The sequence below is a fragment of the Neopelma chrysocephalum genome, unplaced genomic scaffold, assembly GCF_003984885.1.
Source record: "Neopelma chrysocephalum unplaced genomic scaffold, ASM398488v2 Primary Assembly neopelma1_88, whole genome shotgun sequence".
NCBI lineage: Eukaryota > Metazoa > Chordata > Aves > Passeriformes > Pipridae > Neopelma > Neopelma chrysocephalum.
The window spans coordinates 2,891,072-2,914,074 of record NW_020897750.1 but is presented as its reverse complement, the minus strand read 5'-3'; the positions used below and the strand labels follow the sequence as shown (position 1 = coordinate 2,914,074).

At 42.7% G+C, this 23,003-nt stretch overlaps 1 protein-coding gene across 2 annotated transcripts; it reads left to right on the top strand.

Moving 5' to 3' along the window:
- Window positions 1–7,857: 7,857 nt before the first annotated feature.
- Window positions 7,858–14,251, top strand: LSM6 (LSM6 homolog, U6 small nuclear RNA and mRNA degradation associated). Of its 2 annotated transcripts, none has more exons than XM_027692721.1 (4): window positions 7,858–7,958; window positions 8,900–9,012; window positions 12,356–12,469; window positions 13,983–14,251. In XM_027692721.1, the coding sequence occupies exons 2-4, from the start codon at window positions 8,919–8,921 to the stop codon at window positions 14,015–14,017; spliced, it is 243 nt and encodes an 80-aa protein (XP_027548522.1). In that variant the 5' UTR covers window positions 7,858–7,958; window positions 8,900–8,918; the 3' UTR covers window positions 14,018–14,251. The 2 variants fall into 2 exon arrangements, with proteins under 2 accessions (XP_027548522.1, XP_027548521.1); XM_027692720.1 differs by lacking the exon at window positions 7,858–7,958 and adding an exon at window positions 7,998–8,116.
- Window positions 14,252–23,003: the final 8,752 nt, after the last annotated feature.

The following is a 23,003-nucleotide window of genomic DNA, read 5'->3' as shown; positions in this document are numbered from 1 at the left end:
GGAGGTGAATGCATAGGAAAAACATAGTAGCTGAGGAGACGACATGGTTGGGATAATGGTCTGATGAGGCAAGACTAGAGGATTGCACATATGCCAAAGAAGAAACCAAGAACATGTGTCACTCAGTGGAGCTGGAAATGAAATGAAACAAGAAACTGAAGAAAAGCAATGCATGCTATGAGCACAGCTTGCTTCTTCACCTTCCAGTTTCTCCTGAATGCAGAGGGGATTTTCTTCCTCTGCTTTGTAGTGTGTAGTCCTCTGTTGATGTAGAGTAGAGCAGAGAGAAGTAATGAGAGCTGTAGTTCTTTAATGATCCAAGTCATAAGGATTTATAATCCATTTTACAGCAATGTTGCCAACACCTTCCTAGCCACACCGACCAGGCTTTTGTATCATCTGTCATTTTGCTCAGAAGCGCCTTTTGAACCTTTGCAGTTCCACAGTCACAAACCTTGTCTGTGCTGAGTGCTTTCTTAGCCTTCTCCACTGTTTTCAACATCCATGCAGGGCCAGCAGCAGCGCAAGGGGGCGATTTTTAATGACAGGTGGTCTGGATTGCTACGGGCACTGTATGCTACTGGCCTCTAAATTTTCTAGGTAGTACCAGGTGAGTGAGAAAAGGAGGGTGTTGGTTTTGCCCTAAAGCTCATACAATTCCTAGGACTAGTGGAGCTGCACTGATGGCACAGATGGCAGTTTTGCCTGAAAGGTGTAAACCAGGCTGTGGAACTGTGAGTCAGTTGCCCTGCATCATTCCCCTCTCCTAGAAGATAATATTCCTTCAAATCTGTTATTGCAGATCTGGAAGAGTTAGTAACTAACCTTTAGTATTGTTTTATATAATTTTTCCAGTAATATATTTTTTCTTGTAAAAGCAGGTGAGATTAAAGTATATTAGGAATATTTTCTTGCATGCGTGAACACCAGGGAATCAGATCTGAACATTATGTTTGAGGTTATGCTACCTCTGAAACTGCAGGCCCCGGGGACTGGGTCACAGGCAGTCACACCAGATTGACAGATCTATATTTATAGATAGCATCTTTATTTTCACTAGTGTATCCACTGAATTTATAATAAAGTTAAAAAGATAAGAGAGCTGTAAAATGTATTCCGTTAAAAATTAACTTTTGACTTAATATGAAACTTAATGCTTTTGTTCTATTCTTAACAAAACTGATCATTTCATATATATACAGTTTCTAGTCCTTCCTTTTGATTTTACCTATTTTTGGTTTTACATTACAAAAGAATCACATTATATTTCATCCCCTTAACCTCAGAAATAATGATTTTTTTAGTCAATGGCCAAAAATCGGGGCCTATTGGAAAATACCAGCTCACAAATGCTCTAGGAGTGACCTAACATTGACATCAAATTGCATTTTATTTCTAAAGAAACTGAGCTCTGGTATTACTAAAGGCACAGAAAGAAGACAGTGATTATATCATAATCTCCATTATTTTAAATACTTAATTCTTTCACACCATGGGTTATCAATAGATTAAATATCTAATATCACTGAAACTAGGAATATTTGAGATTTTTCTGCATATGTCTTCCCTATTTTCCCTCCACTTCAAAAATAATTTATACTAATAAAAATAGCTGCTTCCATCTAATCAAATTTCTCTTAATTGAGTGTGGGAACCAAGCCACTGAGGATGTGATTCACCCAAGGTCATGCTGGAAGCCTCTGGCAGAGGTATATGAGAACCTAGGTATTTTGAATTACAACAGACACTATTTTTGCCTGTTTCCAGTATTCACACAACAGTAATGTGTATCAGCAGAGTAAGCACAGATTGGTAGCCTCCACATGTGCCTTCCAGTCTGGCTAATATCCAGGAAGGTGCTCCTCACATAGACAAACTGAATTATCTTTATATACTTATTTTCTCTCTAACATTTGATTATTATTTCTTTACTTGCATTTCAGTAATGTCCAAGGAGGTTCTACATACTGAACAAATACATCATAGCAACAAAACCAAAGGTTTGCAAGCCCAGAGCTTGAAAACTTGATTTCTTTTTTCATGTCTTCCTTTTCCAGTATTTTTTCTTGGTTTGTGTCAGCAAATGCTTTGGATTTCCCAGTTATTTACACTTCTTTTTTATATATGTTGTGGTCTGTGTCACTAAAACTCAATTTGCTCCTATTACAACTATCACTTAAACTGTGCTAGCTGCTCCATAAGGGGAAGTGGCACTGCTGGGTTCAGGCTTACATCTTAAAATTTCTGGAAGAGTGAAATGTGTGGACGGAAAAAAACCTGCTCAATTTATTTTAGGCTTGATCCTTGATCCACTGCCTGCAGAAATCCATGGAAAGGCTCTCAGGATTTTTCTGGGGAGAGGCAAGCACAAATTTCCCCCATATATGAAATAATTGTGGAGGGTCAGAAAAATGGAAAAATTTAGTTGAGAGGCCAGAAAAAGTCGGGTGGTGGCAGATCCAGTCACTTCCCAAGAAGAGACTTAATTATCCTATGAATCAGATGATACTTCTTCCCTAGAGTATCAACTGGGTCCTTAAGTGGAAAGGGTCAGAAGTAGGGACAGCAAGGTGTCTGAACACTTTTTAATCTTCCCTCTTCACTGAATTTCAGGACATGGTATGGATTGTTTTTACCACACTACAAATTAGAGTTGCCTCATGTTTACTTCATATCCCCAGGTCAGAAGCATTCCTGGGGAGCTGGGGACTAACCTTACAGATGGCTTTACACCAGCAGGTCAATTTAAAGTAACCACTTCAGCTCATGTCTGTGCTTAAACTTGACACCAGAGTTTTCAACCTGAGGTACTGAATTAACATCGAACTGGCTATGGAAGTTTACGTTGAAATGTCTTCTGGAATTGATATTCCACAATGGAAAAAAACAGAGAACGTGTATTTACTTTGATTAAATATTTTAGAAAGTCTAAGCACAAAAGGCTTTGCTTCATTTCCACCATATTTTAGGGAAAACATCTAGCTAAGTGGTGCAAAAAGAACCAAGTGGAGCTTCCAGCCTTTACTTAAAAGAAAGCACAATTTTGACAGGATCTGTTAAACTATATTTTAACAGGACAGAAAGTAGAAGAGACAAACATGTGACGAAAGGTCATCATGTCACTTAATCCATATAGGAGGAGATGAATGTCCCAAGGTGGTGATCACAGTGCAAGAACTTGAAGACGACAAAATTTTTTTTAGGCTGTTCTGTTTAAAATCTATAGCACAAACCCGACACTTTGATTAAGGTTCAATTTAAAAATGCATTAAATTTTTAATTGAGAACATGGCAGGAAATCAGCATTTCTGATGATCTAAGCATGGCATGGAAAACAATGTTGGCTCACTAAGCCTTCATTTACGGGGAAAACCTTTGGTCTTTTACTGTATAGGCACAGATAGACTATCATTCAAATGCTGAAAGGCTTGAACTCTCCCATCCAAATGCAAGCAAAGGGGAATATCAAACCTCTTAAAGCTCATGAAAAAGCTGGTCCCTTTGGGAAGCCAAAGAGTGCACTCCCAGGAACTCAGAGGAAGTTGAAGGAGAACTCTGAAAGCTTCTAAGGATCTTCCCTTTCTTTTGTACAGAACTGAAAGTTTAGGAGACAGAGAGAAAGCCTCAGGCTGAGTTCTCACGTTATTCTCCCCAGCTCCCTGAAGATCTGCTGACAGTTCCTTGCTCACCAGGAAATTTGCAGAGGAGGAAAAAGAGAGAGGTCCCAATATTTCCTTTCTGTTGCACTTCTGTCCCTTCTCCCTGCACCCTTCAATTCCTTAATGTCCTATTCCTCACCCTCAGAGCATCAGAAGATGACTTCTAAGAAGCACAAATCATAGCAAAACAACACAGCTCCAGAAGGAAAAAGAATGGAACAGAAGGCATGGAGGCTATGACAGCTCCTGAAGTCAGCTTCAGCAGTCCTGTGTCAAAGTGCAAATCCGGCATGGATCTATGCCCTGCACACAGCACAGCCTCTGACAGTGACAAGTCACAGCTCTCAGCCAGCCACGCCCACTAGCCTGCTAAAGCCTGGAGGACCACAGCAATGAGGGGGAAGCCAATCCTTGCTCTTCTGGAACAGGACTGAAAAACAAAAGGTTTCTTGTCGCAAGGTTCTCCCTTAGGAATGCCATGGGATAGGTGTGGAGAAAGCTTGTACTGTGCTCTCTTGATCTAAAGTAGACAGAAAGGATCTGCAGCCTGTTTTATTCTGAATCCACAGGAGGAGTTTTGAATCAGGCCAGTGGGCTGGCTGATTGTCCAGCCACCAGAATCAATTGCTGAGAAGTTCCTAAAGCCAAGCGGTGACAACTGTCAGTCTAACAGTCGTATTTTTGGTGCCAGCTGATAGAGATAGATTACTTTTGAGATGTCAGGAGTATTTTCAATAACTTACAGAGGCATCCTGAGTACAGAAGAGTAATTAGCAAAACTTCTACCGGCTTCAGTGGGAGCAGAATCTCTCCTTCCACCTCTCAAACCCCAAACATACTATTGTGTTTACTTCAGGGCCCTCAGGAAACCCTGCAATAACAGCGCTAATCTTGAATTGTAGAGTTTCTCCACCTTGACACTATTTCATGGAGCCTGGTATCTCCTTCTGCTCTCTCACTCTCAGAGTGACAGGAAAAGCTTCCCTGGATTTGGAACTTGACCTCTTATTTTATTGCATAATTTTCAATATTTTTTTTTCTTTTTCCTAATCTAAGAAGGTACTGAAGTTGATAGTTAAATTCATGGAGTGTGCTGGGATTGTAGCCAGAATGGGTTTGTCCTCTCTGACACAAGTTTCAGGTGAGGACTGTTTAAAGACTGTGACTTTTTTCCATCTATTAGTGGTAGCTGGGGATTGTTTAGGCTGAATTCAAAACGTCCCACAGACATTCTTTTGTCATCTGGATTGTTTTTCATCTGCATTTAACTTACATAAACAATGTACAACTCACAAGAAATAGAAAAATTGGACACTCCTGACACACTCTGTGTTCTGTAGCCACCTTGCTCTATGGAAATGCTTTTATTTCAAGCAGCTGGTAGGGAAAAACCTTCCTAACTTTGAAGAGGGTTTTAGCACATTGATGAGAGAGAGAGAGAGAGAGAGAGAGAGAGAGAGAGAGAGACTGTAAAATCCCATTTCATTTTTAAAGCTAACTGTAAAGTTTTAATTAAGTCCTCTGAACAAGGATTCCATGATGCTTTATGTTTAAGAGTTAGCAATAGTACATGAACCACTGACGTCCATCATTAAGTTCAGTTGACAAAGGCCAACACAACTCTTTTCTTTGTAACTTTGTAACCATTTATGTTTGAGGTGAAGATGTTAATATGGAAATTTTGTGAGCTGGGAACATCTACGAACTCTATCATTGTAATTTATGACCTTTCATCTGAGGCCAAATGTAAAGGCAATTGCAATTGTTCTATATCTCAAGGCCAGCACATAGCAGATGTGTGAAATTTGGAGTGCTAGACATAAACTTTTATTACCAAATTATAAATAATTTCTACCACTTACAATGTTCACCTTTCAAGTTCATCTTGATTAAAATGCAAGGGCAGCATCTCACTGATTTCCATGAGTTACAGAGCTGAAAAAGTTCTGTCATAGTACACTAGGAAAGGATAAAGCAATGCAGTGTTTAAAAGAATCTACTGACAGTCAGGTATGCAATGGTTTAGATCAAAATCCTTTTTCCTCTAGATGACAAAAAGCAAAAGATTATTAGCCAATGATATCTGAATTCTATTTTCACTCTTGAAGCTGTGGAGTCCTTAAGGAGTCCACTGAGTATGGATTACTTAAATCCTTTGAAGACTACCTCATTGAGGTCACTGGGGTTTTGTCACTCAGGAAATAACACATTCTCTAGGTTGTCTAATAACTGATGTGATGACATAATATTCCTGAATGTACAAGGTGGGAATTGTCTTTTCAGGTGCAAATCACGCTACCCCAAATGCTCAGCAACATATACCTTCCTGCAGGAAGGTTAATTTACCTCTAGGAACAGCACATGAGACTGCTTCAAGACCTATGACAAATGAAGGAAAATTAATGAAGATTTGGGTTCATGACCTGGTCTCAAACTATGAAAAACGGGAGCTAAGGACAGAAAATTTGCCAATCTTATTGTCTGTGATAGAAATTAGATTTGTTTGTGAGGTTAATAGGGTATGAAGCAGGAAAGTACAAAAATTTTTGTTGACTGACAGCAGACAACCAAAGTATCCATAATTAAGGACATGCCTCAGCTGGCTAGAAAGCGGGCTATTGAGCAGAAGGCAAAATAGCTTATCAGGTTCTAACGGCTCAAAAAAAAAAAACAAAACAAAAAAAGAAGAAATACTAGCTCTGAAGACAAACTCATAAGAAATAAAACTATGAGGAAGGCTTGCGAAACATAAAACGTCCCTGTTTGGATTTGTGAAATTGCCATGAAAGTTTACCAGCCCAGGCATGAAAATTCTATTTGCCCAATCTTTATACTGGAGATCGATAACAATGAAATCCAGGATATTTCCTTATCAAGACATTAAGCACTGAAGCCAGGCAGCCAAATAAAACTTTGCAAGCCTGCTCCCCAGAGTAACTATTTTATGTTCCTTTTCTGCTTCAAGTACTAGATATAATCAAGCACAGTTGGATGCTCCTGATTAACATGACGGTTGCCTGGAAACACGGGCACAATGTGGCCCAACTTTCCTGTCCGTGCCTGTGCTTGAACTCTGGGACAGGCAGGTGAATGAGGTTGGGCTTGCAGTCCTTGCCTCTTAAATCCCTTTAGTCTAAGCTTCGAGGAAAAAAAATTGTTACTGGACATGTGTTCAAAAAGAGAAGATAAACAACTTTGGAAGGAAGCGAGAATACCAACCCGTATTTTCTTCATATCATGAGAATTGAGAGTTTCAGTAAGATACTAAATCAATAATGGAAGAATAAAAAAAAAAAATCTGGTCTAGAAGGTTTCACAGATGATTAACTCCTGTCACAGTACCACATCCCTTAAAAAAAAAAAATAGCAGCAGGAAAGGAGAAAAGACAGGTGAGAAGACAGGGAAAAATAGAAGATGAGTTCAGCTTCTTCTTGTGCCACATTCTTTCCAGGTGACATTTGAAAAAAAAAAAAAACAAAACAAAAACAAAACCAAACAACCTTAGTTTCTGTCTTCATTAATTCCCCTTGTGAAGCAAACTGAGCAGCACCTTCCTGTCTGGTCCTGGACAGGACACCTGAGAGGTGTTCACCACATCTCTGATAACGCCCATGTAAGACAAGATCATTTGGGAATTAACAGGATCCCATTAGAGCAGAATACGATTATATACTGGATCATACTGGACAGTAGGAGGAATTTCTTCAGGGAAAGGGTGGGTAAACATTGGAATGGGCTGTGGAGGGAGGTGGAGGAGTCACTATCCCTGGAGGTGTGTAAGGAAAGACTGGATGTTGCACTTAGTGCCACGGTCTAGTTGACACGGTGGTGTTCAAAGGTTGGACTCAGAGGTCCGATGATCTCAGAGGCCTTTTCCAACCTAAATGATTCCATGATTTTTCCCCACAAGAAATCTTTTTTCCGAAAGGATTTCTCTCCCTGTAAAACCGACGGGGCGTTATTTCGCCAGGAACCGCAAGTCAAGACGTAAGAAAACGCATCTCCGCGAAGAGACCAGCGGCTCAGCCGCCCGGCATGGAAAGGGGGGTGTCCCAGGGCGAGCCCCTCTCAGCCCAGCCCGGCGGGTTCGGGGCAGTGAGGCGAAGCATCACCTGCACGTCCCAAAATCCACAGGCCCCGCCCCGCCATGCGCGTTCCGGCGCGGACTGTCCCACCCGGCGCGCCGTAGCGGGGCGGGGCCACGCGGGCGGTGAGCGCCGGGAAGGGAAGAGCCGGGAAGGGGCGCGGGAAGCGCCGGGAAGGGAAGAGCCGGGAAGGGGCCCGGGAAGCGGCGGGCGGTGAGTGCGGGGGAAGGAGGAGGGGGCTCCGGTGTGGTGCTGTGTTTCCCCCCCCGCCTCCGCGCCCGGCCCTCGTTTCGGCTTCGTCCTGGGTGTTCATGGAGCCGCGGTCTCGCTCCGTCCGGGATCTTCCCTGGGACACGTTTGGTCCGGGAAAGGTTCGGCTGTGGGACGCGGGTGGCGGTGGGGTATTGGTGGGAAAACCAGCGAGGATCCCCGGATTCGCGGCTGGAATCGCCCGGTGCGATCTGCCGCAGGAAGCAGCGACGAGAAGTCGGCACCGCACTGGGGTTTTCTGCCATCGGCTGGAAATGCAGAACAAATGTTCCCTGGGCAAAGAGACACTGGGGCAGAAGTTGAGCGAATACTGACTGGGCGGGTGTCTGTGCGATGGATTTTTAAATCAGATCATCATTTCAGATCTCTCTCTGATTTAATCACAAGCCTTAACTTAGTCTGCTTTAACAGATTCAGTTGAAGGCATCCTTTCAAATTTTTTCTTTGCTTGTATTTGCGAGCCGAGATCAAAATGCTCTTGCTGTTCCTGTATATGGAGCAGGTTCTGACTTCTCCCTCCACCCCCTGAAGACATTAAACACTTATGGCTTAGCTCTCTAAATTTAGTAAAGATAATTTTAGCAAAAGGTGCTAGCAATGATGAGGCCTTTGGCACTTCTGGAAGTTTAAAAGATCCACAGCATGGCAAACAAGGATCCTTAATGTTAATTTCAGAAGTTATAAAAATGCCAGAGGAAAGGTTTAATGCAGTGGCTTTAGGAGCTCTGTCTCTCCACCTTCACCCTTAAGGTTTTGCTTTTATCTCCTTTGATATTCTCTCCTACTGAAAGTATTAAGAATCAGGGGTCTGCCTGTCTTTACAGAGTATTTAGGACAATATGGGATTGTGTTTCTTATCCAAATGTTTTCTCTTAACTTCTCAGCTTACCAGAGAAGACCAAGATGAGTCTACGGAAGCAAACCCCGAGTGACTTCCTAAAACAAATCATCGGAAGGCCAGTTGTTGTAAAATTAAATTCTGGAGTTGATTATCGAGGTATGCTCTCTGTCTGTCTCTCACCGAGTAAAGTAATTGACTGGGGAGGCTGGAATAGATGTATTGATTTTGAAAAGCAAAACAGTGTGATCCAGAATCTTGGAGTACGTGAATACAGATCTCAGAATGGTGACATTAAAAATAGAAAATCAGCCCTGGAGAAACAAAGGAGGTTAACAGTGGATTTAGAGGTTAAAATTACTGATCTAAATCATAAGTGTCTTTAGTCACAGATGATTCAACAGGAGTCTTGGGGTGATTCAGAGTTTCTAAACTGACATTTGTAAAGATCATCTGGCATTACAACTCCTGAAATGGCCAGGCAGCCCCCTTTTCAGTGCTCTGACAGCAACCCTTGTTGGAACTACCCTTTTCTTCACCTTTTTGTTCTCTAATTCCTAGTATGGATCTTGGTCCAGAAAAGCTTCAAAGTTAATTGTGCTGTCAGTCATAAGGTGGCTCTTACACGAGGGATGAAAGAGTTACTGACATTTGTGGTTAAACAACTGCCTAGACCTGTGTTGGACCAAGACTCATAGAGATAGAGGAGAAAGCAGAATGTGGCTTTGCTGCTGTATGCCCTCTTCATTTTAACACAGTCCAGCAGATTTATTCCAGAACTCTTCAGCCTGTCTGTAGCCCTTCATGTACTGTATGTAGGATTGTAGATTTTTTAACCAGTAAATTAAAAACTTTTCTGTGCGGTGAAATGTCCTGGTCCTACTCCCATTATTGACCTGTCCAAGTAGCATCCAGACTTAATTAAAACTTCTGTTGTGCACAATTCAGAGATTTCATTCTGTAGTAACTTAAATATTGTCATTCTGCTACAGATCACTGCTTCAGATAGGTTTACTTCAATTGGCTTAGCCTGGCACTTGTGAGAGGAGACTTGTTTGTGCTGTGACAAGGAATCTTTGTGTTATGACAGTCCTAAACTGTAATTGTTCACTGACAGAGCAAGCAGCGCCTCCTTATCCCTTCCTGTTTCTCTTTAGTGTCGCTCAGATGACAGAATTTTCAGTCTCATTTTTTTGAGAACCACATTGTCTGAGCGCTTCAGGTTGGGTTGGCATATTAAAAACTTCACTGCATCTCTGTCGTTCTTTCTTGCAGGAGAATGTAGGGAGAGCTCATTAAAGTCACTTAAAGCAAGTCATCATTTACCTGAAGGTTGCACACAAGGCAGGGCCAAACCGGATTTGTTTTTTTGATGCACTTCCTATTTGCTTTGAGACCATTGATATCTCCTGCTTCATAAGGTCCATTTGTAAATGCTGTAGATGAACTACTCAACTTTTCCCTCCACAAAGCTAGTTTAGCATGCCTACAGTTAGACCTACAAGGAATTGAACCATAGTTGCTTGAATACCCTTATTTGTTACTGGATTTTTTTTTTTCCCCACCTTCCCTTCCTTATTTCCTTGTGCTCTCCATCCTTCCCACTTGATGTGACCTTGTGGTTGAAAATCTGTATATTGGTTTCATTTGAGAAAATAGGCACTGTTTTGTTTTCTGCAGAAACGTAACCAACACTTGGAAAAGCCTTAAGAAACAGCACATCAGGCTTTTTGTTGCAGATCTGTTTAGATTCTCCCCCAGGCTGTGTTGCTAATTTTATGTCTGTACCTCCACCCTCTGAGCCACCATGCACACAAAACGTGTCCTAATGCAAATGTTGATGTGTAACTGTGAAATGTCTTGATTCATTGCCCAGTGCTGCACATGCCCTGGGCAATGAAAAGTAATCAGTGGTATATTAATGTACCATTTCTATGTGTGGATATGGATTTGTACATTGCAACATCTCTACATACAGCTAAACCAGATAAAACTGCCAGGATAATATTTGATGCCATTAGTGGCCTTAGAGTAAACACAAAGAAAAGGAGGAAGAGAATGAAACAGCCATGAACCAGAGAGTTTGAAAATACTGCCTAGGGGCCTAGGTAAATCTGCATGGTCCAACTTTAATTTTGGACAAACATATTTTTGTTTTCTATTGTTGCATGGAGCACTCAGGATTACAGGAATGGAAGAGAGTTTTGAACCTTGTTTGGTTTAGGTTTTTTGGTGCATTCCGTGATATTTTGTGAGCAGTTTTTCTTATGTCTGTGGAAAAAGAGGAAGGAAAAACAGAGAGGAAAATAATAATCTTTAAACCATGAGAAGCTGGCAGAAGAACTTCAATTCCTAATTACTACATGGAAGATACTACAGTAACACTTCTGAAAAATGAGAATGTGTCCTAGAGGAGGATTCTCAGTTTTCTCCCTCTCCCCAAGTACAGCTAATATACTGTATTTCAAGTTTTACTGCCAGGTAAAATAAGTGTTTTTCAAACAGAATGAAAAATAATTTTAGTAGTATTGTCTGCACATGCAAGGATGAAGTCAGAGAAACACACATCCAAAAGGGAGATAAAACAACTTGTAAAAAGCTGTATTAATTATGTGCATGATTAACAAATCAGGTTGCATTCTCTGAGCCATTCTTTAATCCTCACATTGTTCTGTTGATCAGGTGAGTTAAATTTGCAGATGGCTGTGGTTCTGGGAGGGGCTTTGAATTAAAAAATACCACCATGCTGCCAGCACTTAGGAAGTACTGGGTGAACAGGGTACAGCCTTCAACAGGTGCTATTAGAAGTGAGAACATAAATATTTGTCTAAAAAAAGTGCTACTAAAATGCATATTTTCCTGATCAAAAGAACATCTAATATTACAGACATTTTTCTTTAGTTGCACTACACACTAAACAGTGTAATTTTATTTTTGTGGGAACATTTCAGTGCCATTTGAAAGCCCTTTGTCAAAACATATGTAGAATTTTGCTTACATCAAAGCAGAGACTTTCATCTAATGTTCTTCTAGATCTGTAAGCATGAAGATGAATATGACTAAAAGTGTGTATGGTGTCCTGTATGAAAAGGGTTGTTTTTCAGCTATATCCATCACAAGGTTTGGTGATAACTCAATTTACATAGCCTTGTCCTTAGCTTATCCATTTATTCTTAATGTCACAGGTTCTTAAAACACAAGTGAGAGGGGACAACTTAAACTTTTAAAGTGAAAATTGTCCATCTTTTCAAAGTCATGCCTTAATGACTTTTTTTACCCCCACAACCCTTACATCAATTGGCAACGTCACTACCAGACTGATCGCCTGAGATTCCTGTCTCCCAGCTGAATTATTTGAAGAATACATCTGGCCAAGCTTGGGCTTTTGGTTTGTTATAAGATACAGATTTGGGTTTTTTTCCTGTACTATTCAAACACAATGCATTTTTGTTTATTTTAAAATAAGTTTCAGCTGATTCTCTCTTAAACTGTCGCTTTTCAGGTGTCCTGGCTTGCCTGGATGGGTATATGAATATAGCTCTGGAACAGACTGAAGAATATGTAAATGGACAATTAAAGAACAAGTATGGGGATGCATTTATCCGAGGAAATAATGGTAATTCCTACTGCTTCTGTTATTGCTCATTAGAAAATTGTGGTTTGATATTTACTTCTGAATTTCAGGGGTGGCTGAGGTATAAGCAAGCTGCCTGTAAGAATATTAGTTTTAGGCCCTCTTGGAAGCCTTACCACATTTACTTTTTTACAATTTCACTTTCCACAGTCTGTGCTTTTCTGCATTCCTGTGGCCTTTTTTGCCTCTGAACTTGAAGTTCATTTCAGAGAAGCACATTCTTTTCTAGCCTTCCTCGGAGCTTATTTTCTATCATTTGACAGGCTTACTCTTTGCACTTGCTGCTTATTTAGATGGCCTCTGCACCTAGCTTTGCTAGGCAAGCTACTGCATAAATTTATGAAACAGTGCAGATATTACAGTGACACTGTAATATTTTCTGGTGAGAGGCAGTTGTCCAGAACTGAATGAATGCTACTTATTAGTACTGGAGGCTATTTTCATCTCTGAGTAAAGATTTTACCACCAGTCAAGAAAATCACTCATGCTTTACTGCTGAGCCTTTGAACATCCTAGTGCAGTAGGTGGATTTTCGTGCACTTCAAGGACAATCCCAGGCTCCTGGAATGACTCTGGTATCAGGCTGTAATAGCAGGGCATGCCAGGGAGAAGAGTATCTAAAAATAGAAAAGGTTCACAAGTCAGATGTGAAGAGACTTGTAGAGAAGGTAAATGAAACAGAGTTTGACTAAGTTACTTGAGAAGAAAATGGAGGTCAGCAAGGAGGGAGGGAATAAAAAGAAAGAAGGACTGAATTCCACGTTATGAAAAGAGTCAAAGAGAATGTGGCACCAGTGTAAAAGAGCGTTTTGGGTGGAGAAGTAATCCTTGAAATGAGGCCAAATGCTTTTTGCAAGGCATTTTGACTGTTATGCTAAGAAGCAGAGTGATTATTACAGCTGGAGAACCAATTAAGGAAATAATTTATTGTGAAAGTTATAACAAATGGATGAGAGGCAGAAGGCTGAAGACCAGGCTGAGGAGAGAGCTGAAGACATCCCAGGTTTAGGAGCAGTATCATTTCGTGTTGTGACTGGATCTGTTCTGGGGATATCACAAGCCATGCAGATGGAGCTCTGCTGCTTCAGAGCTTATCATTAGCTTTGCCTTAAGTGCTTGGGATTTACAGCTTTTGTTGAAAGATCACAGCATTAGTGTCTGACACCTGTAATTCTGCTGCTTAGGAAATCTCTTGTGCTCCCCTCGGTAATACTGCAGGGTACTGGCTTTGTTCTTCCTCTCTTCAGTCTCCATCTCTTGGATTGTGTTTTGGCTATGAGCGTAATAAACACTGAACCAAAGTAATACATAATGTCTAAATTTGATAGCATTTTTTGAAACCTGGACTTAAAAGTTTACTGACTTTGTTCATGCTGAACGAGATTCATTATGGTGTCAATTTACAAGCCATGGAAATAAGATGTTTTAAATAAACAGGCTCCTGTAACTTATTTACCAGGGCCCTCTTATGCATGCCACTTTCTCTTTTTCACAGTGTTGTACATAAGCACTCAGAAGAGGAGGATGTGAAGATACCAGAAGGAGACTGTTTTGTACTTGTGAACCTCTTTGAAGTGATGAGCCCTATTTGATTTGTAGTTCATAATCCACAGGTGAAATACAGAAGTGTCTAAATATTTTTTTTAAATAAATGTAAACCAGTGTAAACTTCCTGGATGTTTTTTTTTTTTCCAAAGCATTGCTTTGTTCCACTGTACAGAAAAAAAAATAAAAGAGAAGCATGCAATAGTGCCACAAGTCTAACTCAAAGCAACAGCTTGTTTAATTATGCTAACACTTACAAAAATACTGATTGGAAGGGAAGCAGGCATGGAATAACTGGAAATCACAGCCTTGCACTGATGGCAAAACAATAGTTTGACTGATGCTGGGAAGGGAAATGCTAATGTTTTGGTGACAATGACCTGTCCCTTTTGGAAAACACAGGGTCAGCTTTAAATGCCAGTCTAGTAAGAGTCATCGGGTAAAAAGTTCAGCTGTCCAAAAAATCTTGAATTGTGGATTGAATCAAGGGATGTAACAGTGACACTTCAACAGTTAGGGGTGGAGAAAGAATTGAATCAAATGGAAGAAAAGCCTTAAGGGTGAAAAGAAAGCTCTGTGCCAGCTGGGGAGTCAGTCAGAGGTGAAGAGCTCTCAGTTGGTGTGTCAGTGCAGCGAGTAGCTGCTTCACCTCCTGCCTGTGTACCCCCCACCCTACCTCTGCTTGTGGTGACCTTTTTTCGTGCTTCTCTACCAAACACAATGGACTTCTTCAGTAAAAAGCAATTTTAACTAATACCTAAAGCTACTCTGAAAACAGACAAGGAATCTAAAAGCTTTTGTAAACATGCCATATGTATCCTCTTCAGACAGTTCAGTCTTTCTCCCATCCACTCCCCTCCAGACTAAGTACTATCTATATATTCTCTTTTCTAATGTGCTAGCCAGAAATGAGAACAAATGCATTAAGCTTATAGTATGGGGTATGCATTAGGGAGGGGAAACCTCTGAGCAAACAACGGAGTCAGAACTTGTTTGTGTATATTTTTCAACAATGTTCCCAGATAATCAAAGCACAGTGAGTAAATCCAGCTCAATTTTACATGCATACTTATTCTAACTTATAAAATACGTTTTGTCCTTTTACATGCAGTCAGCCAAGAAAAAAAAACCCAGCTCTGAACATTCAGATGTTTCTTTGCCTGAGTGTTCCTGCACTTAATATCCACATACTCAGAATTTCTTGTTCTTCATGACAAAGTAGTAAGTTTGGGTAATGTACCTCATGGTAAGGTTATTGAGCCAATCTTTTAAACTGAGTTTTCTGAAGTCCTGCTTTATTCTTTGGACAGTTTATAGTGCCTCCAGGAACAAAAGTACTTCTAGTTGTGGATGGATCAACACAAGAGAATTGCGTGAATGTAATAATAATGGCCCATCTTCGCGAACGAAGATTTGGGGAAAGATCTTTTACCTTTCCAGCCTGCGCAATGGATTTTTTAGGTGAGACACAGCCTGCGCTGAACTGAGCCCACCCTTTAATCCTAAGGTTCATCTGCCGGGGCCAAGCAAGCTTGGACAATGGCAGTGAGGTCCTCAGGACGTAGGTTTGTTTAGAGTGTCCTTCTCATAGATGGATGGCCACACAGGGCTAACGACCTCCATCAGGCCAGGAGACCGGGATTTGAACCCGTGGTCGCAGCAGTGAAAGTCCTGCACGCTAACCACTAGGCCACCAGGGGATGTACCATTGGCCCATTCTCCCCAAGTACCAGTAGCTCTAATGCAGCAGGGAATAATAACATCTCAGTTATCAAAGGGAGAGAATATACATTGCAAATTTTTAATTTTACTGTTTTTTAAGATCAGTAAATAACTCTAAATTATTTTTCAGTCAGTAGTTAATCTTTCCACACAAAGCACTTCAGAAGCCATGACAGAACACACAAATAGAGTTGCTACTGTACAATATGCTTCAACAATTTATCATTTTCTGACAAGGGTTGAAAAAGGTCCAGGATGTAAGACAAATCACCAACTTTCCCTTCTGTAAGTGACTTCTTTTTTTAAAATGAAGATGTAACTCCAAGTGGGGCATGCAATTTCTCATTTGCTTTGTCATCTATATGTAGCTGGCAGGTTATTGTCTGCTTCAGTCCTGGAGACTGTCTGGGTTTGGTTATTTTTAGAGTTTTTAGAATTTTATTTTAATACAGGTTTAAATTTTTCCCTCTCTTCCTTCTCCACCTTTCTTTGCCCACACACACCTACCCACCTATAGCAACACATTTTGCACAGACTTTGATTTACTCTCAAGAGTTTGCATTGCTAACTTTTCAAGTGCAGTTCTGTTTCTACAAGTCTAGCTATACAACACGTTTCAGCGTAATCTGCTACTTCTGATGGTCTATCCAGAGTTGCATCACATTATATATGTACATAAACATCAAAGTAGAATGATATATTTCCCAAACTCTCAACCTAATGTATAAGATCATTATCCCATTCAGAGATACAAAGGCACTCCTACAAAAGCAATGTATCTTCATACACAAAAGACAGTATGACATATCCTCATATCCTTCATGTCACTTCATTTACCATGTCCTGATGCTCTTGCCCTGGTACCTGTGTATAAAAACAGCTTTGCTTGGGGACCAAGCTCAACTAGATCAGAACTGACAATGAAACACTCTTTCAACAACTTGCAAGCATTTATCCATCACTTTCCTTAGAAGAATGTACCCAAAATTAAGTAATCCAAAACTAACGAACAAAAATGACCGAAATTCAAAGACTAAAGCTGCATCACATAGATAGTCAGTACTTTTATGCATATCATGAAGCAAAGGCCATTTAATCACTACCCCACCCTCAGCTACACATGCAGTTGACAGACAGACCCCAGGAAGAGCAGGAGCTGTGAATTTGCTACATCCCCTCATCCAGCATAAGTTTCTTGCTCTTGAAAAGACAAACTGAGCCACATTTCCTTAAACAACAGCCTGGCTGGGAGCAGCAGCACAGCATATCCTGTGAAAACTAGAGAAAGCAAGTCTGGAAGAAGGAGGTAAGTAAGTACTCACTGTGTGTGGTGAGGCAGCCAAAAACCAGGTTACTACTAGAACCTGCAGTGCCCTCAAGTGCCCCTATATAAAGGGAGCAGAGCATGCTAGGAAGGTTTTGCCTTAAAGGTATACACTGATGACTGATTTGTTGCCACCTGATTACAAATTGTTGCCACCTGGTTCCTAGGTCAAAGGGAATCTAATGCAACCCATCCTGAACATCATTTATTTCAGTTCTTTCTATCTCTTTCTTGATGTTACAATGACAAAACAGCTACTCAGAGCCCTTCTGGGTATGATTTGCCCATTACTTCCTAAGGCTCTTTCCCAGCTCTGAAAGCCGGCTGTGCCCCACAGCTGCAGGTTTCAGCTGTGTTGTCCATGGTAGGCAAGAAAGCATGGAAGTGTTTGCAAAGTGACAGCCTTCCTGCGTTTGACTGATGGTACCGAAGCAATGCCTGATCTTTAATATCCCAGCTCACACCCGTGGCCAGCTCCAGCCCCGTGTGGGCTTTGAAAACAAGCAGACTGTGGAGTCAGCAGTTTCAAAGCTTCAGATCCCTGTGCCAAACTGTTCTCCAAGGCCTGAAATCAGATGGGAGGGGGCACTTCCTGAGCTGCTGCACTGACCTGGACCCTTGAATGTTTGGGAGTCAGTGACCCACATGGCAGCTGCGAGTTGGGCTGGGCTGCATGTCCAGCACAGCTTTCAGGTCTGCACACACCCCTTGGCTGCAGGATATCTCTGCCAGCTCACCCGAACAGCAGAGCTCACAGGCAGCTCCCACCTGCCTGGCCTTGCCTTTATCTAACAGAGCAGCAACAAGTTCTCATGAGAACATCGTGTAGAGTAGAGGGTTGTTCTGGTGTACAGAAATTATAAACTAGGTCAAGTGATGGGAAGGGAGAGCATCTCTCTGTGGATGGGTTTGCCTCTGCTCTGCACAGCGCACTGTGGGAAAATCCATCTGGGTTCTGACTGATGCTACATGAATGTGGGGTGCCCAGCATCTGAAGGGATGTTAATTTTACTTGCTGTCTGTATTCATCATCTTACTCTGTCTTATTAAAGCAATCGTTAAGCTATTCGTTGCTAGACCTTTCTTACTGAGACTCAGAAAGGGCCCAATACTCTCTCTCTCTCCCCTCCTCTCCTCAACCCCCTTCTCTACTGCAGAACAGCTTCCCAGGTTGCAGTAGTTATCAAATAAAATACAGGGTTGTTTTTTTTAATAAATCCCTTGTTTTTTCTCTAGGCTGAATTTGTAAGGGAAAGAGTCTCATGTTATATGTTGCATGCATGTGTATGTGTCAGTTCATTCCCAGTAGTAACATTTTAATCACTGTCACACTTCACTAAGTGCAATAGAGGAACAGCAAGAGTAGTCATCTGGATAAAAGGGGAAGAACCTGCCAGTACTTCTGCCAACCCTCCATCTAACTAGTATCAGAAAAGCATCCTCTTTTCCCTGTTTGCCCCAAATACAGAGCCACAGACATGCCCAGGTCAACCCTGAGATGCCAGTTTGTAGACACTGTTCTCCATTTTCCCTGTGGGACTACCATGGCTTTTTACCACTCTCTAACTGTGGATTTTTAATGACTCATCTTGCAGTTGGCCACTGCACTTTGTTTTAAAGATGACTTTAAAGGTGGTGCTGCCAACTTTGTTAGTTTAATGATCAGTTCCTTGTGATCTGGACCCAACTGTTGCCACCTTCAAGCTCTCTACTTGATCAACCCGCCCATTCTTCTCTAAGCACCCTCAAACTTTGTTCACGGGACTCAGGTGGCCGCTAGTCACAGGAAGGACTTCTAACTTTTTAAAACCATTATTATCTTGCAGGAGCAAAGCATTTCTCAAGCTGTCAAATAACCAGCTTGCTCTTGAGTGTCAACTACGAATTTCTTACATCCATGTTCATATTACATCTCCACTGCACCTGCTCCACATCTGCCACCCCTGCTGTGCCCTGGTGATGTGGAGATGTAGAAGCAATCTGCAAGAATAATAAAGATTCTGCATCAAAGAGCCTGGGATATTACTGGGTTTATAATCCTTCTGTGCACATCATCAGTGAAACTTCAAGTTATATGTTTTATAGTCTACCTTAATTATCAAGCTATTACAGAGCATGCACTGTTTCCCCAGTGCTATTTTAAATTCCCAACTGTGGATTTCTTTTTTTTTTATTTCTAGAAATCCACCACACAAATGCTGCTGAGAAAACAACATGCAGGGGTTAAGCTGTCTTATGTCCCCTTCTCCTTGCCAGCTTCCTACTAACACAGACATTTATGCCAGGAAAAAGGCAAAGCTCTCTAGTTTCAGCAGTGCCATGTGGTCTGTCTGGGCCCCATCGTCAGAGCCATGTGCAGAGCCCGGCTGAGCTCAAGTGACTCCTGCAGGTCAAAGCTCTGGCCAGAGAAGGCTGAGGCAATGCTGTCCTGGTGGGTGATGCAACCACAGGCTCTGAGAGGGCTGTATTTCTTACTGCAAACATCTGCCTGTCACTTGGCATTTGAACGTGCAGTTGGAGGCTGCTGGTAGGTGCCTGTGTCACGGTAATGACTGTGACTGGCTTTTTCCATCCCTGAGCAGGAGATGGTTCTGACATTTGGTTTGAGAGCAGCTTTGAAGCCACTGAGTTCCTCTGCTTGAGAGCAGGCAGTGAGGATGAATGCTGCATAAGGCTGTGTTTCAGAGCAGCCCAGCAATTAACCAGGCAGTGTTGTGCAGCTCTGCTGACTGATGCTGCTAAAGCTGCGTATAGCAGCACATCCTGCCCTGCCAGAGGCTGCTGCAGCCTTGGAAGTGAGCAGAGACAGTTCAGCACTGCCCTGCATGCTATGCTGTTACAGAGGCGTTGGATCTGGGCCTCATTTCTTTGAGCCTCTTCTCCCTTCTGCCCATAGCTTCACATGGAGCCCAGGGAACACCCAACACTGCTATTTCAGTGTCTGCTCTTTGCTGCTTTCCCCCTCTTTTCAGGTGGAAGCCAGTGGAGAAATGGTTCTCACTGGAGTTGCCATAAAGAAAATGTGTGCCAAATCCAGGGCAGCAGCTGAAGAAGACAATGCAATGCTGTAACACTGTGCCATGATGCAAAGACCAACACTCACATGGAATACTGTTTTCAGACCTGACCACTGTGCCAGAGTGGCTGTAATGTCTTTGGCATTTCTCCTGCAGATTGTCAGAGATTTGGAGCTACTGCTTTATTATAAGCAGGGGATGGTTTAGCCTAGGAATAGGTTTGTAAGGAAAAGCATAAGAGGGCATTAGTCATTGATGCAGCATAAAGGTATTCTCTTCTGCATATGAAGAATTACAAACTAGAACAGAAGCAATAAACTTTTCTTCCCTTCCCTACACTACACTGACAAAAGGAAAGAAAACTATGAGAATTACATTGTATCTTGAAATTCTTCGGTAACTTTAAGGCCTCTTTCAAACACAGAGGAGAGCTGACTAATGAGAGCCCAGTACCACTAGTTCCCATATTTTCCAACCAGTTAAACAGCTGAGAGCTGGGCTGTCAGCAGCAGTAGCTCAGTGCCAGCCCAGCGTCTTGTGTCACTTCCAAAGGACAGGCTGTAGAGCAGGGCAGGCTGATGGGAAAAGTGCTAATAAGCGGGGCATCTGCAAGCTTGCCTCCAGTTTCTGGGGAGTGCCCTAGCCAGAGTCACCAGGATGTCCACTCTGGACAGACTCCCACACTGGTCAGACCCCATTCAAGATTAAATTTAAGGCACTGCTGGAGCTGCAGAAACAAAACCCAGTGGTGTTGCCTGTGTGTTGGTGTATCCTCTTTAGTCACGGCACAGGACAGAGCAGTGGTGTCCTGCTGGGACAGTGGCCCAAACACCAGCATGAACTCATTCAGCCGTCAGACACATATTTATTCGAGGAAGAGAACTAAAGGCCCCCAAGGACTCCTTTGCCCACCCATCTTAAATAACTTTCTTGCATCACAGGGCCAGCCCTCCTCCCAGTGGCCCTGGGACACCTGATGCTGCCTCCTAAGGGTCTGTTGGCTGAAGAAAGGGCAGAGAGCTGATGGGTTTGTTATTGCATTCATCCAGCCCTACTTGGAGCCACATGCTGCCAGCAGTTTGTTCAGCATCTCCTGATGGCAGCTCTGATGATGAACTGGACCCTAATTTCCATTTGTTGAGAGCAACAAGTCACTGTCAGGGAGTGAGGTGGGCCTGGTGACAGTGGCTGGGTTTGGCTAGGAGTCCCAATCACCAGATCACCAGAGCAGTCTGCAGTGATGAGGTGGATCTGAGGAGGAGCTGGGAAGCCCAGGAACAGGATCAGCTCCATGGTTGACTGCCAGGACAGCTGCAGCGTAGCTCGAGCAAGGAGCAGGGCTGACAGCCTGGACTTAAATACAGCTCTTGTGCCGGGGGACAGTCACACATAGCAGATGTTTAGTCCCCTGTGCTGGCTTTGGCAGATCTGTGGGGTGTTGACGGCTCCTTCTGCAATGGCTGGCGTATGGGATGTGCCTTCCCAGCCTTTCTAGCAAAATTCTGCTTTTACTGCCAAAATTAATCCCATGTAAGTGTGAGAGACAGGGCACACTGCCTGGGGGTCATGGAGGGAGGTGATGTGGCTTTGCTTTGCTTCAGCACAGAAGGGGGGATATGTGTGTGGGGAGGGTAACAGGGAAGCAAAGGAGTTCCAGGGTGTCCCACAGAAACCCCATGACTTGCTGTGGCCCCCCCCTCCCGCCCCAGTTGCCTTTGTTTTCATTGCAGAAGCTTGGAGATTTAAAAAAAAAAAAAAGGGTGGGATGTGAAGAGAAAAACTAATATGATTAAGGCAGGATTTGGGCACTGGCAGAGAGCTGCTGTGGGTGGTGGGTATTAGGAGTAACAGCTGCTGTGCTTTCCATTAGAGGAGGGAGAGAAGGTCCCTGAAAGGATGGGTCTCCAGCGGGCTGGGAGGGCAGTAGCGGCAGCGAGCCCGGCAGCGCTCGTGTCCCAAGGTAAGCGATGGCGGCACCGGGCAGCCCTGGGGAGCAGAGCATTGCTCCCCTGCTGTGACGGGCACAGGAGGGCAGCTGAGGGTGGGACAGGGAAAGGTGGCACGGCCTGGGAAACACCCGAGGGGAAGAGTTGCATCTCAGGGGTACTTCCACAAGCCCCTGTGAGAAATCTTATCCAGTAAGGGAGGTTTATGTGTGCCCAGAGGAGAGGCTGGCTCCGGGAGGAGGAGGCATCCTGCCGCTGGTCCAGCAGGGGCTGGAATAGTTAGCAAAGGCTCCTATGACTCCCACAAGCATCTTCTGGCATGTAACTGGTTGGAGTGGCAGGATGCTTGGGCTATGGAAGGTTAAACTGCATCCATCTGCGTGCTGCTTCAGTCCAGGCACGAACAGTTTCATGTGCTGTGGTGGTTTGTTAGTCAGCTGGCAAGTTTCAGAAGTGCTAGAGGGGGAGGTGTAAGCTAGACCTCCTCAGCCTCGGATTTCCTCTGATTCATTTACATCTACCTGTTGACTAAGTGTAACGAAATCTAAGGCATGAAAAGCTGCATGTTGGAAAGAAGATGTTAGAAAGCACTATATTAAAATCTGAACCACCTGCCTTACGATATCCACTACAATAAATACCCCATACTCGTCCTTCAGCTTCACTTTCAAAAGTGCATTTTGAAAAATCAGAATAACATAATACTCCAGTTAATCTGGAAATGTGTTTTATGCTAGCCAACAAAGCTGTGAGGTACTGAAGACACAGCATACCAAATATTAAACTTGAACTGTGTCGAGAAAAAAATGCTAGTTTGGATTAAAAATTTGAGAATAAGGAGAAATCCTGGTAATAGCCAAAACTGCTAGCAAGTTATCTTAGGGTTCCGACTCTGACTTTACAGACAGCATCACTACTGTGTCTTCAGCTACAGCAAGCCCTGATTGAGAAGGACAAGCCTA

What these genes read in the sequence shown, in the direction of transcription:
- LSM6 (XM_027692721.1), top strand. Translation starts at nt 8,919, where the DNA reads ATGAGTCTACGGAAGCAAACCCCGAGTGACTTCCTAAAACAAATCATC. An exon ending in TTCTGGAGTTGATTATCGAG is followed by an intron (nt 9,013 to 12,355) that starts GTATGCTCTCTG and finishes GTCGCTTTTCAG; the next exon opens with GTGTCCTGGCTTGCCTGGAT. An exon ending in ATTTATCCGAGGAAATAATG is followed by an intron (nt 12,470 to 13,982) that starts GTAATTCCTACT and finishes TCTTTTTCACAG; the next exon opens with TGTTGTACATAAGCACTCAG.